Below are 12526 nucleotides of genomic sequence, written 5' to 3'. Positions count from 1 at the left end.
TAATAAATCGTTATATTTGATATTATACATCGTATTAAAAAAGTTAAAATCGAGTAATATTGTGAATATACACTGTTTTTGTTTTTTGAATTTTGCCCAAAGCTATATGAAGGCAGTCTGCATTAGCCCCCCTTAATTTAGCAGTGTATGACTAGAGGGAAGGGTGCCAGTCATTGCTACCCACCCCGAACTCTTGAGCTACTCTTATACCAATGAATAGTGGGATTGACCATCACCTTATAACATTCCCACAGCTGAAAGGGTGAGCGTGTTTGGTGTGATGTGGACTCGAACCTGCGACCCACAGATTACAAGTTTAACGCCCTAATCACCTGGCCATGCCAGGCCAGAAAAATAGACAGCACATCTTGTGTCATGACACAGACGTAAAATCAATGAATCAAAACAAAATAGAGATAAGCCAAGTTCTTTAATACAATTCATCTCTCCTTGAATTACAGTGTATTTTCTTACTAACTCTTTAACCTGATCAAGGTACAGTAGTTAGTGCGCTGGACTGTACCAGATGTTGTGTGGTTGGCATGCATCTAATTACCACCACGAATAAACGTCTTGCTTCAAGTCATGGATGTGTTATATGATTTATGGCCTAATTCTGTCTGATTAAAGTTGGTGCCAGTCCATTACTTTGAAATTAAGGATGGATAGCACAAATAGTCCTTATCTAACTTTGTGGAACATTTAATAAACAAATCAACATGTTTGATGTTTAAAATATGGTATTTAATGTGTGCCATCCAACACATGATGGCATTAATGTAACATGTAAAAACATAATTTCTTTAATAGCAATAGGATATGCCATTATGATATAGCTGTACCTACATAAACACTAAACCATTAAGGACAATGTGCTAGAATTAGGTATTTTTATTTTACATTAATTGAGTTAAAATGTAAATTGTGTGACTTGAGCTGTCTGGATGATGGAACATAAATTCTTGTTATTGTGTTAAACAGTTTATTAGATCTCACTTTTGTGGTTAATCTTGAACAAACAAAAAATATAACTGTATGTAAAAGAGGACTCATGTTTGTGTTTTTCACATCTTTTGTGAAGCTATGCTTGTTTAAGTTATTTTTATTAATATATTTTTAGCAAGTGAAAATCACTTTCAAGTTAACGTTTTGGGGTAATAGCTATGTCAGCTCTGTCCCAAATAAGTTCAACATAATAGAATTTTAATTAATTAAGAATTATGTCCCACAAAATAAGAATTAGAAGCACAGTACTGAAAGAGAAACTTATATCTTACTGTTTGAATTTCATATTCAGTGTCATTTATTTCTGTTGTATGTATTTCTTGTTACAGAATGAATTTGTGTCTTCTATGTTTAACTTTGTTGTGACCTTCAACAACTTCCAGTTGAATGACACAGAGATCGGGTTATTTTCAGCTGTAGTACTTCTGACATCAGGCGAGTAGAGGCTATTTGTCTTCTGTACTCTATTTTAATTAAAGTTTTAATACCCATACCAGCCATCTTGAGAATACATTCGTGAAACTTCTAATACGTTAATGACATTTCCTGCACAACTGTGGTTTAGTTTCTATTCAACTATGTTACAATGACTTTTGTTATCACAAGATATTTTAGCATTTAAGTTTTTTTAAATGCACCCTGATGTTATTTTCAGTAACTTTCTGATTTCATCAGAATAATCTTTGTGCTCTCTTTGTGTGTGCATAACATGAGAACATTGATGACAAAAATGTTTCTAGTACCATTTCCAAAATTAGTGGTTCAGACTGGAGTGCCCTTTTCACTAAAATCATTTGCCTAGTGTTTAACCATTTAGAAAATGTTCATTGGTTGAAAACTAAATATCTTTACTAACTGATGGTCAAATGTAAATCCTTAAGAAAAAACCTCAACGTGGCTACTTAAAAATATTATTGAATCTATTTCATGTGACATTTTAGGCATTTACCGTTTTTAAAACCTACCTTGAAGCCAATTATTATATTCTAAGCTAATCATTATTCGTGTTCCTGTAATGTTCTGCATGTACAAGGTGGCCCATAAGTCCCTACCTATCCATATATCTTATGTATCCAATGTATCTGTGTGTGTCCCTCATTCTCGCTGCATAATATTATGTGACGTACTTGTCACAATACGCTCTTCAAGTGTAAAGGGGCTTGCATCGACCATATTTCTCTGAAAAAGAAACAAATTTATTACACATGCGTAACTGAATATAACATAATAACATATGGATGGGTAGGGACTTACGGGCCACCCTGTACTTCATGTATGGAACACACACATATATTTGTAACTATTTTCTATAAAACTGTTTGTAAAATAGAAACTATTTATTTTAAAATGTATTACATACTCAATTAAATTACCATATCGGCCCAATTATTGAACAATCTTGAATATAAGGTGACCCCCATTTTCAGAAATCATAGATAAGAAATATTTGAGTTTCATAATGTCCTTAGGTCTGTAAAATGCTTTTGTGGAATGTAATTAAGAAATTAACATTATTTTCAGTTACACCAAATTTGTATGAGCAGTACAATTCTTGTTTTCCTTCTGTTCTGTCTCATGCACCACCATAATTTTAAGATTTGCATCACAACTCTGTCATAATTGTCTGTTAATATGACATTTTCTTGTTCCCTGTCTTTCAGTGTGGTCACTTGTTCTTATACACAGGTTGATCACTAAAATGAGACTCACAGATAGCAATTACCATAAAACTTAAAATGATCTCAGTCAAAGCAGTAATGCATCAGTAAAATCAGTACTATAACTGAACAGCCTACATGTGGATTAGTTGCAAGAATTACTAATGACATAGAGTGGACATCTGATGTGCACATGCAGACAGATGCTATCTGGACGTGCAGGAATGCAGCAAGCTAGAGTAGGGAGAAGGGTCCTGTGGTCATCCATGATAATAAGGCAGCTATGAATTTTGCAGCCTAATTATTAGTCAAAAAACATTGTAGTAATAAATGGAGTTAAGTCTGACTGAATCACAGTTGCAACTGGTGTGCTGTAGGGCTCTGTGCTGGGATATCAGCTGTTTATGATTTATATGAATGATAATGACTTAAGAACTACCAAAGCTTGCAGATGATATACAATGTTTGGAATGGCTAACAGTATCAAAGATGCTGCAGACTTACTGGGAGATTTATATCATTTGATGTATTTGGTCAGTCTGTGGCAGATGGTGTTTAACTATACAAAATATAAGGTGATGCATGTGGGTTTTCACAGTTTAAATTATTGTTATAATTTAAACAGGAATACATTAAATACTGTGGTTGAATAAAAATATCTTGGTGTTGTGGCTAAAAAATCACTTAAGTCATCTAAACAGTGTATTGTAGCTAGCAATAGGGCTAATAGAATTCTGAGTAGCATCTATAGAAATTTTGAATACAAGACAAGGAATATTATTGTTTCACTGTACAGATTACTTGTAAGGTCTCATTTAGAGTAGTGTGCACAGTTTGGTGCTCGCATTCTCAAGAAGGACTTTGATTTATTGAAGAAGGTTCAGAGAAGAGTTATTAGGATGACACGTGGGATTGTCTTATGAAGAGAAACTAAAATCTCTGAACTTGTTTTCTGTGTAAAGGAGAATGGTCAGAAGTAATTTGATTGAAGATTATTAAGGGTGTTGATAATATGGATCCATCAAACGTTTCAGTGTTTAGCAGTGAAAACAATGGAACAAGGGGATGTAGATTCAAGTTTTGGTAGCATAGGAGTCTTTTGCAATTTAGACAGTATTACTTTTTAAGAATGGTGGTTGGCTTTAGAAATGAGCTGCCTTTAAGGGTGGTAGAGGCAGAAAATATAATTGAATTAAAGAACAGACTGGATGAATACATGAATAGTAAGGGGTGATAAAAGTTGGATACTATAAGGGTCTTCCTTGATGGGCTAATAATCTCCTTTGTGTTGCTTTAAAATTTTACGAAATAATTGGGCCAGTATGGTACATTAAGAATATACATAGTATTCAGCTTCTAATAGGTGAAGAAACTCTGATCTATGTCTTGTTTGGTTCTATAGAGAGGGTGGGCATTTATGACAACAAGAGTATAGATCAGCAACAGGAGAAGCTGATGGAAGCCTTGAAACTCCAGATTGGACGCAACCATCCTAGTGAACAGCATCTCTTTCCCTCCTTGATGATGAAATTACCAGAGCTCCATGCTCTTGGTGGGAAACACATGGAACACTTACAGTGGTTTCGAGCTAACTGGGCAAGGCTTAAGCTCCCTCCACTTTTTGCAGAAATTTTTGATATACCAAAATGTGAGGAAGATTTAGTACAATGATGACGTTGTAGGTAAGTCTTGTAGAAAATTACATTCATTACTTTTAATTCTTTTCTATACCTTTGAAATTTTTTTCAAAGTTAAAAAAATAATAATATTAACACACAGAAAATAAATTTTGCAAGTAATTTTTTAAAAAATTTATTTCAGGTGAATTGTGAATAAACATTTTAATTAATGTAAATCAAAACGTCAGAGGAAAGTTCTGATGATCACATTTTCTATACTTATTTAATTATGAAGCTCCTGCTTAATGTTCAGTGTTTATGACCTTTAGCTCAATTAATCTTTTCTAAAACTTAAATATTGTATATTTTCAAATTAATAACCTATATTTAATATTTAATATAATAACCTATATTTAATATAATATAATAACCTATATTTAATATTTAATATAATAACCTATATTTAATACAATAACCTATATTTAATATAATAACCTATATTTAATATAATAACCTATATTTAATATTTAATATAATAACCTATATTTAATATTTAGGAAAACTATTTCAATACAATGTTTCTAGAATTTAAATATCTTTCTTTGTAAGGAGAGTTGAGGTTACAAGGCAAAAATAACACATTTTTATATTTTACATCTAGTTGTGTTAGATGGGTAAGAAGTTTGATTTTAACATTAAAATATAAAATATCAAAACTTATAAATAAAAATCAATTTCAATTTATTGAGTGATTTTTACAGTTTCATTATCATATTTGTAAAGTACAAAAATCTTGAGTTTAAAATTCATCATTGACAGTTAAAGCACTAGAACTGATAAACTGTTTTTACCAATGTTTCTTTTTAAGATCAAACAAAAGTATAGTAGACCATGCCAATCTGTCGTCCACTCGTGTTAATCACATGGCAGGTCCAGTTGTTCCCAGCCACCAGCAAAACACTCACTGCCCCATTCCCAGCATTCCAGATTCTAGAATAGCCACAGGAGAAACAGAAAGAACCCCGGGACCAGGAGATCATTGGAATCTATCGTGTTTGCAAAACTTGACTGCAAGATTTGTCTGTGCAGAGAAAGATGTACTATGTGAAGTTTGACCAGTCAGTCAATGATTTCCTATGACCATAAAGTGTTAACTGATGTGTGGAGAGTCCTTTTATACTGTATTTGTTTTGTTGTATATGTTAAGGTTTCACTCAGTCCAAAACCAAATATGGTAACCATATACTGCACCTTCTCTCAAGCTTCATTTTTGTAAGTTTACTTGATCAGTAGTTTTGTTCATTTCATCAGTAAGCACTAGAGTTAACTGCACATCTTCCATAAACCTGTGAATTGTTTATTTTAGTTAAGCAGTGGTTTTGTTTGTATAACCACTGAGGACTGTAGTTAGTTTTTAGCTTCTATCAACTTGTGACTTTTTTGTTTTTGTCAAAAAGCCAAAAGGTGAACGTTATTCTGTGTAACAGATGTAGACTGTAGTTTGTTTGTTTTTAACTTTTTTTCTGAGATCCCTATTGTTGCAGTTTTCACTGCCACAGTTACACTGAGGCAAGTCCTCAAAACAATAAAGAATGAAAAAATATTGTCAACTGTTGAAGAGGTATGCTGACCTGTAATTAATTCACGTGTGTTTGAGAACTTGTTTGTCTATGTACATTTTCTACAATTTTGGAGTTAGCAGGTGGACTCCAGATGGCCTAAGAGAAGCGTTCCTTCTGAGCAATTCATTGTTTCAGTCACATGCGCAGTAGTGGTGAGGAGTCTCAACACACCGACAGCCTTAATGATCCTGACAATTGTTACACTAACTCCCAGATACCCAACTGGCAACATTTCAAAGTGGTCTAATGATCCAGTAGAGTTATTGTATATAAAAATCTCCCACCTGAAATAACTAGTGCTGATTCAAATGAAAACTTCCATACGTGCATTGAAAAAAAATTAAAGGATGTGTCCTTGTTTTTAGGGCTTAGCCAACCTATGAAGGAGGACTAAATGTCCTCCAGGTGTATCGAGAGAGAGAGGAGAAGGTTTGTTGAACTTGAATGTGCACCTCATGTTGTGTTTCCAGCCTTCATAATACAAGACTTCTCACATTGCTTAGGAATCACAAGGAATATCATAATGTTTTTGTTTTTTTATTATTTGTGTTGTGTATGTTTTGGGGACAGACACCCTTTGGTAGCCATTAAGTAATAAGGGAATAGTGAACAAGTTCAAACAGTGTATTGGGGTCTTTTTTTTTTTTTTTTTTAAGACATGATGGGCCCTATGAACATTTTAGCAATATTATTAATAAAAGAGTATTACAAAAAGAATATTCTATCAACATCAAGAGCTACAGAACTGATGAACTACATTTGCAATTTTTTAAGTTACCTCACAAGATTAAAATACATAAATATATGTATTTATAAAAAAACAAAAATCCTTGAAGAAGGAAAAAAATGCTAGTTCAGCTTATGTCTTTTCTTATAGCATAGCCACATCAGGCTATCTGTTGCATCCAATGAGGGGAAACAAACCCTTGATTTTAGCATTGTAAATCTGTAGACTTACCACTGTACCAGCAGGGGACAGTTAGGCTTAAAACATAGAAAATTCATGAAGATGGCCAGTGAACCAATTTAATCGAGTGGTTTACAAACTTAATGTAGTTGCAACCCCCCACACTAAGCATTACTTTTCTTACCCCCCCCCTTTCATACTGAATAATTTTCACAAGTGCCAACAACAAATACAGTACTTCCTTTTTCTCTCTTTAATCAGATTTTTTTAAACAAATATTAGCAAGAAAATTTATTTAAAATTTTTTTTGTTGTTTTTTTTGGTTCTCCTGGCAAAAGCCTGCACCCCCCTTGGGGAGGGGAGTCCTGCCACACAGTTAAAAAATCACAGATTTAATCTTTTTTTGTTTGTCAAAAGATTATAAATAACTGCACCAAATCATACCATAGATGAATAAACTAATAGTCACAATCTTTAGGACAGTGTTTCTGACACAGTGATAAAGTTAAACATATATCTGTAGGAAAACATGAATTTGTATATATATATTGTTTTTATAACAAATCTACATCATGTTTAGTCTAAAAGAAAGTCCTAAATGGATACCTTTTGCACAAACAAATGTATCACTTGAAACATATTTTCATAATTTTGTTGTACACAGTGCTAGGGAGTTACATTAATATTTTTTTTGCATGTTACATGAAACTTTTGTATCACTTTGAGAAGGTCCTAAGTTTGAGTTTCTACTAGAAATACATAATAGAATTACTTATGTGAAACATGATACACAGTGTAATACTAATTCATGCAACTTGCAGATAAAAACAACCACCCTAGGACACTGTATTATAATGTCTGTCCCAAGCCTTGTAGCTAGGTATATGACAGGTATGGTGTAGTTAACATAATATTACATTCTTCGTTATCACTCATAAGGTCTTTGAATGTAACAAATCAGTACAAGATTTTGGTAGCGTAAACCTTATGGGTACTTTAATGAAAATATCTTGCACATTCATAACTCAAGATGTGAACTAGACTGAAGCTAGTATTAGAATAAATACAGCAGTTAATATAATTTTCAAACACGAAAGTATAGAATATACATCAGTAAAATAATGATGCTAATAAACACGCATTACTACTTTGTGTTATTAAGCAGTAATACTTTGTTCCCTGCCAGTTCATAAAAGTATGAGACCAAGTACCAAGGTTTATAAGGATATCTTCACTATTTAACCCAAGGTGCATCTATGAGGGTCAAAGTGCAATTACCATGACCTTTTACAGAGTGCCATTCAACACGTATTTGATGCCAGAGTTATCAGCTATTTGTTTTACCCAACATTACTGAGCTAGTGACAGTTTACAATAAATACAATATAAAAGGATCTGGAAATAACTGAAACTATGCATTTCAGCTGTGCAAGAGGTTATACAAATGCAAGTCCTGTGAGGAACAAAAGCATTTCTATTCTTCATATGAATATCACTTTCACTCCAACTTGTCTGAGTGAGATTGACACCACCAATTCACAGACATATCTTGAAAAAAAGTACTTTCATATCTGAATGTTGTGTTGAACAGACATTTTACTGAAAGCTTGCTACTTTATTATAGATACACATCATAAATTTGGAATTTAATCAAAATTCCTTCTATAAAATAAAGCCAATATTATTCCAACCCTATGCACACATGGCTCAAAAAAATCTTAAAGTAGATAATTTCAACATATAGTTTAGCCAAATAACATACAAGTAGGTACAAGATGGTGTTTCACCTTATGGCCATACAATAAATTACACAAAATATCTTTAAAAAAATTGCCATGTTATGATATATCAAATTCCAACTAAAACATAACATTAAATCAACCAAAATAGAAATTAGAATACATTGTAAAACAAAATAATAATACCCGTAAAATTACATACATCAACATACAAAGTGTTCCTCAATGTATTTAGAATGAAACAAATACTTCTTAAGTCTATAGGAGACTCTTGTGGGGAGACTTTTTATTCCTGGAGCCTGTTTTGTTTTGAGTTTCATCTGAGCTGGTTGAGCTCTTGATCTTGGAGTTTTATTATCTTCTACCTGACAGCAGAATCAGGCCAGATGAGACAGTGTAACAGTTGATAAGCCACCTGTAGTTTTTGTCATGTCAAATGGGGTGTGGATTTCTCAGTCTCTTGTTTCTGTACGTGTTCAGTCTTGTCCACTTCTTTTGATACTTATTATGGACACTGAAGCACAGTACAACCTTATTAACTCAAAAGGGGTGTGTTACAGTATGTAGCACACTGCTAATTGTACTATAATGGAACTCTTGCTCATACGATACTGGAAAAAAAACTATTACAAAATGTACAACCCCCCCACTTTCCAAACATTTTTGTGTGCATCTAGATTTGCAACAGGGGTTACGATTTTCCCATTTTGCTTCCGTTTCCTGTCATGGAGAACTTTTTCTCCATTCTCAGGATGCAGATATGATGTCATGAATACTTTCATACATGAATCTAACATGTTGGCACCACCGGTAATTGGCTAGTCTTTAATATCCACTGTTTTTTCTATTTTGTCAGTCTGCATAGACACCAAGGTGCCTGTTCAGATTCTGTTAGTACATCTACACAGTTGAAATTACTGGCCTTACCAATTTTACAGTTTTTATACAATTTTAATTATTTGCAGAATAGTGTTACCCACAAGTCATACTTGTGTCAACCTCTGCTGTTTCCTGAAAACGTTAAAAACTCTGGTAACTGAATCCAAGATTTATCTTTTCTTCATTACCCAATAATATCAACACAGAACTCCTCAGCACAATGTTGATACTTATTCATGCCACTTGCTGAACCGAAACAAGTACAACTGCCATTGCCGAGTTATTTAAAGAGAAAAAGACAAACTTAAAGCATACAATGTTTAACTTCAGTGATTCAAAGTGGATATAAGATCAAGGAACATTATATTTCAAACAATCTAAATCATATTACAGCCCATCCATACAAGCTATATCTGATTACCATCTTGACAAAAATCCTATGGTAAGGTTTACATCAAAAAAGATTCTGCTTTTAGGTTGTCATGTTGAAAACACCCCTCTCCTCTGCACAAGCTCTCCACAATCCATTTAATACACAAGGCTTATTTCCAAGCATATGTTTCAACGGTCTAGTCACACAAATGGTGTGTCCATTTACTGAACTGAAACATCTTTGTATAGAATAGTACAAATATTGGTTTTGTTTTACAGTTGCTTGAGTTATTTAATGATATAACAAATGTCTTATAAGCAACTTGTGTCCTTAATATACAAATAATGTTTAGGGACAACATGGGTTTGGTTTGAATTTTGCACTATCTATGCTAGCTGTCCCTAATTTAGTAGTGGATGGTGACAACTAGTTGCATTCCTTCTAATCTTGCACTATTCGTTGGTAAAAGAATAGCAGGATTGACCATCACATTATAATGCCTCCACAGCTGATAGGGCAAGCATGTTTGGTGTAATGGGGATTCAAATCTATGACCCTCAGATTACAAGTCAAGTGCCTTAACCACTTGGCCATGCTAGGCCTCATAACATGGAACATGTTGATACATCTTGGCCATCTTATCTGTACTAAATTTTGTTTTAATCTTAAAGCTTCATTATTATTTATATACTTACCAAGTTTTCTCTTAAACTCAAATTTACTGCTCTGAAAGGTCCAAAGTCATCTCTTCAAACGCCACATACTGTATTGGAAAAATGAAACTGACTCCTACTCTCTCAAAATTATATACTTCAGTCCCCTAGCCCTATTACTCTCATTGTTAAATATTAAACAAACATGATGTATCCACCCTAACAATTCCCTTTACAATCTTAAACACTTCAATCAGATCCCAATTCTTTTTTTCAAGAGAAAACAATTTTAAGATATTTGAGCCTATCTTCAAATCGCAACCTCGGACACCATTCTAGCAACACTTCTTGAACCCTTTCCAACAATTCATCTTTTCTAAGGTTAGGAGCCCAAGACTCAACACAATATTTCAAATGTGGCCTAACCAGTGACCTGTACAATTAAATTATAACCTCTTTATACTTGTATTCAGTAGATACAATCTGAAATTCTATTTTCCCTACAACTAGCAACAGTACACTACTTGGATGTTGTTAGACTAACTATTACATCAAGATCCTTTTCCTTTGTAACAGTTAGGGTTATTCCCATTCAAATTATGATAACCCTTATGATTTATACTACATTTATAATATAATTAAAACCTATCTGCCATTTATTTGCCCAACTCACTAAATGATCTAAATCCTTTTGGAAATTAGCAGTATCCTCTTCACAGCTAGCAACACCCAATGTAAATAATAAAAAAGGAGCAAATGCCCAGATGCTTTATTGTTCTTTAAATTTCCCAATGTTTTCTTAACCAGATCAGAATTAATGGAGTAATCTTGTTTGATCTTGTTTCCATCTACCAACTGTTCAAGATGTGGAATACTACTTACATCTTCATGAGTAACAACTGAATTAAAATTTAATAACCCATTCATCAGATACTAGACTTCCTTTGTAATCCATAAATGGTCTTAGTCTATCCTGACATTTTGTTTACCCTCAACATATTTAATTACATCCTTGCTGATTACATCCTTTTGATGTCCTACTTTCCTGTTTCACTAACTTTCTTGATTGTCTGTAGTCTTCTAAGTCTCCTTTAGTACCTGCCAATTTAAATTTCTTAACTTTATAATTCTCTCTCTTGTATTCTTTGTGAATCAACCTGTTTTTTTTTTAGTTTTTTTGGTTTTAACTTGTAGTTACCCTTTTCTTTCTATTCGGAATATATTTACTTTGAATACTTAAAAAATTCCCAGACTCAGTCAATGTCTCTAAGTAACTCAACTGCACAATTCACAACAGGTAATTCTTGTTGTATTCCTTCAAGATTTGCTTCTTTGAAATTTGTAACCAAAATATAATTATTCCTTATTTCCATGTGTAACAAAACATTGAACCTAATGGAGTGATGATTACTTGGACCCAGATGTTCTCCAGTTTCTACCCTCTGGATCATTTCTGTATTTGAACTTAACAATAAAACTGAAATAGAATTGTTTCTAGTACAGGGATGGTAAACCTTTTTGAGAGCATGTGCTCAAATTAGGAATCATGCAGTTACCATCTGGTCTTGTGGTCATTGTCTTTTCTCTACAACTTACAGATTGAACTCAGTTATTTGACCCAATTTAAAATCAAAGGAATAAAATTAATTTCATCCTATTAGCCTGTAAGTACAAGAGCCATATTTTAAAGTATTACCACAACCTTTGATTTATATTAAACTTGACCACCAACACCACTACTACTACTACTGAGTATCTCAAATTATTCTTGGAGACTTATTTGATCACGTTTGTTAATACAGAACCAGTAATTCCATTTTTGGTTTTATCCAAACTTCATGCACAGGAACCTACAGGGTCAGTTTATAAATATGTGGCATCACAAACTGTTAATATTAACATCTAAGGAGATATTAAAATAAATTAATAAAGATAATGGAAACTGCTCCAAACTCACACACAGTGATTCATTATCTCACTGCAACATATTCTGTACACATTGTAAACATCCAATTTTCCATCAAAATTCAACAAACCATCAAAAACTCAACATTCAGGGAAAGTATGAAAA

At 33.1% G+C, this 12526-nt stretch overlaps 1 protein-coding gene across 4 annotated transcripts in view; it reads left to right on the top strand.

The window, feature by feature from the left end:
• The window catches only part of LOC143256493 (ecdysone-induced protein 78C-like), a 154429-nt gene extending 148529 nt beyond the window's left edge, over positions 1-5900 (top strand). For all 4 annotated transcript variants that reach the window (XM_076513784.1, XM_076513783.1, XM_076513782.1 and 1 more), the window contains exons 6-8: positions 1335-1440; positions 4066-4345; positions 5151-5900. In XM_076513784.1, coding sequence (XP_076369899.1) covers positions 1335-1440; positions 4066-4334 — 375 coding nt within the window. In that variant the 3' untranslated portion in view covers positions 4335-4345; positions 5151-5900. The remainder of the gene's footprint in view (positions 1-1334; positions 1441-4065; positions 4346-5150) is intronic.
• Positions 5901-12526: the final 6626 nt, after the last annotated feature.

The sequence above is a fragment of the Tachypleus tridentatus genome, chromosome 7, assembly GCF_004210375.1.
Source record: "Tachypleus tridentatus isolate NWPU-2018 chromosome 7, ASM421037v1, whole genome shotgun sequence".
Lineage (NCBI taxonomy): Eukaryota > Metazoa > Arthropoda > Merostomata > Xiphosura > Limulidae > Tachypleus > Tachypleus tridentatus.
This window is presented reverse-complemented; position numbering and strand designations above follow the sequence as displayed.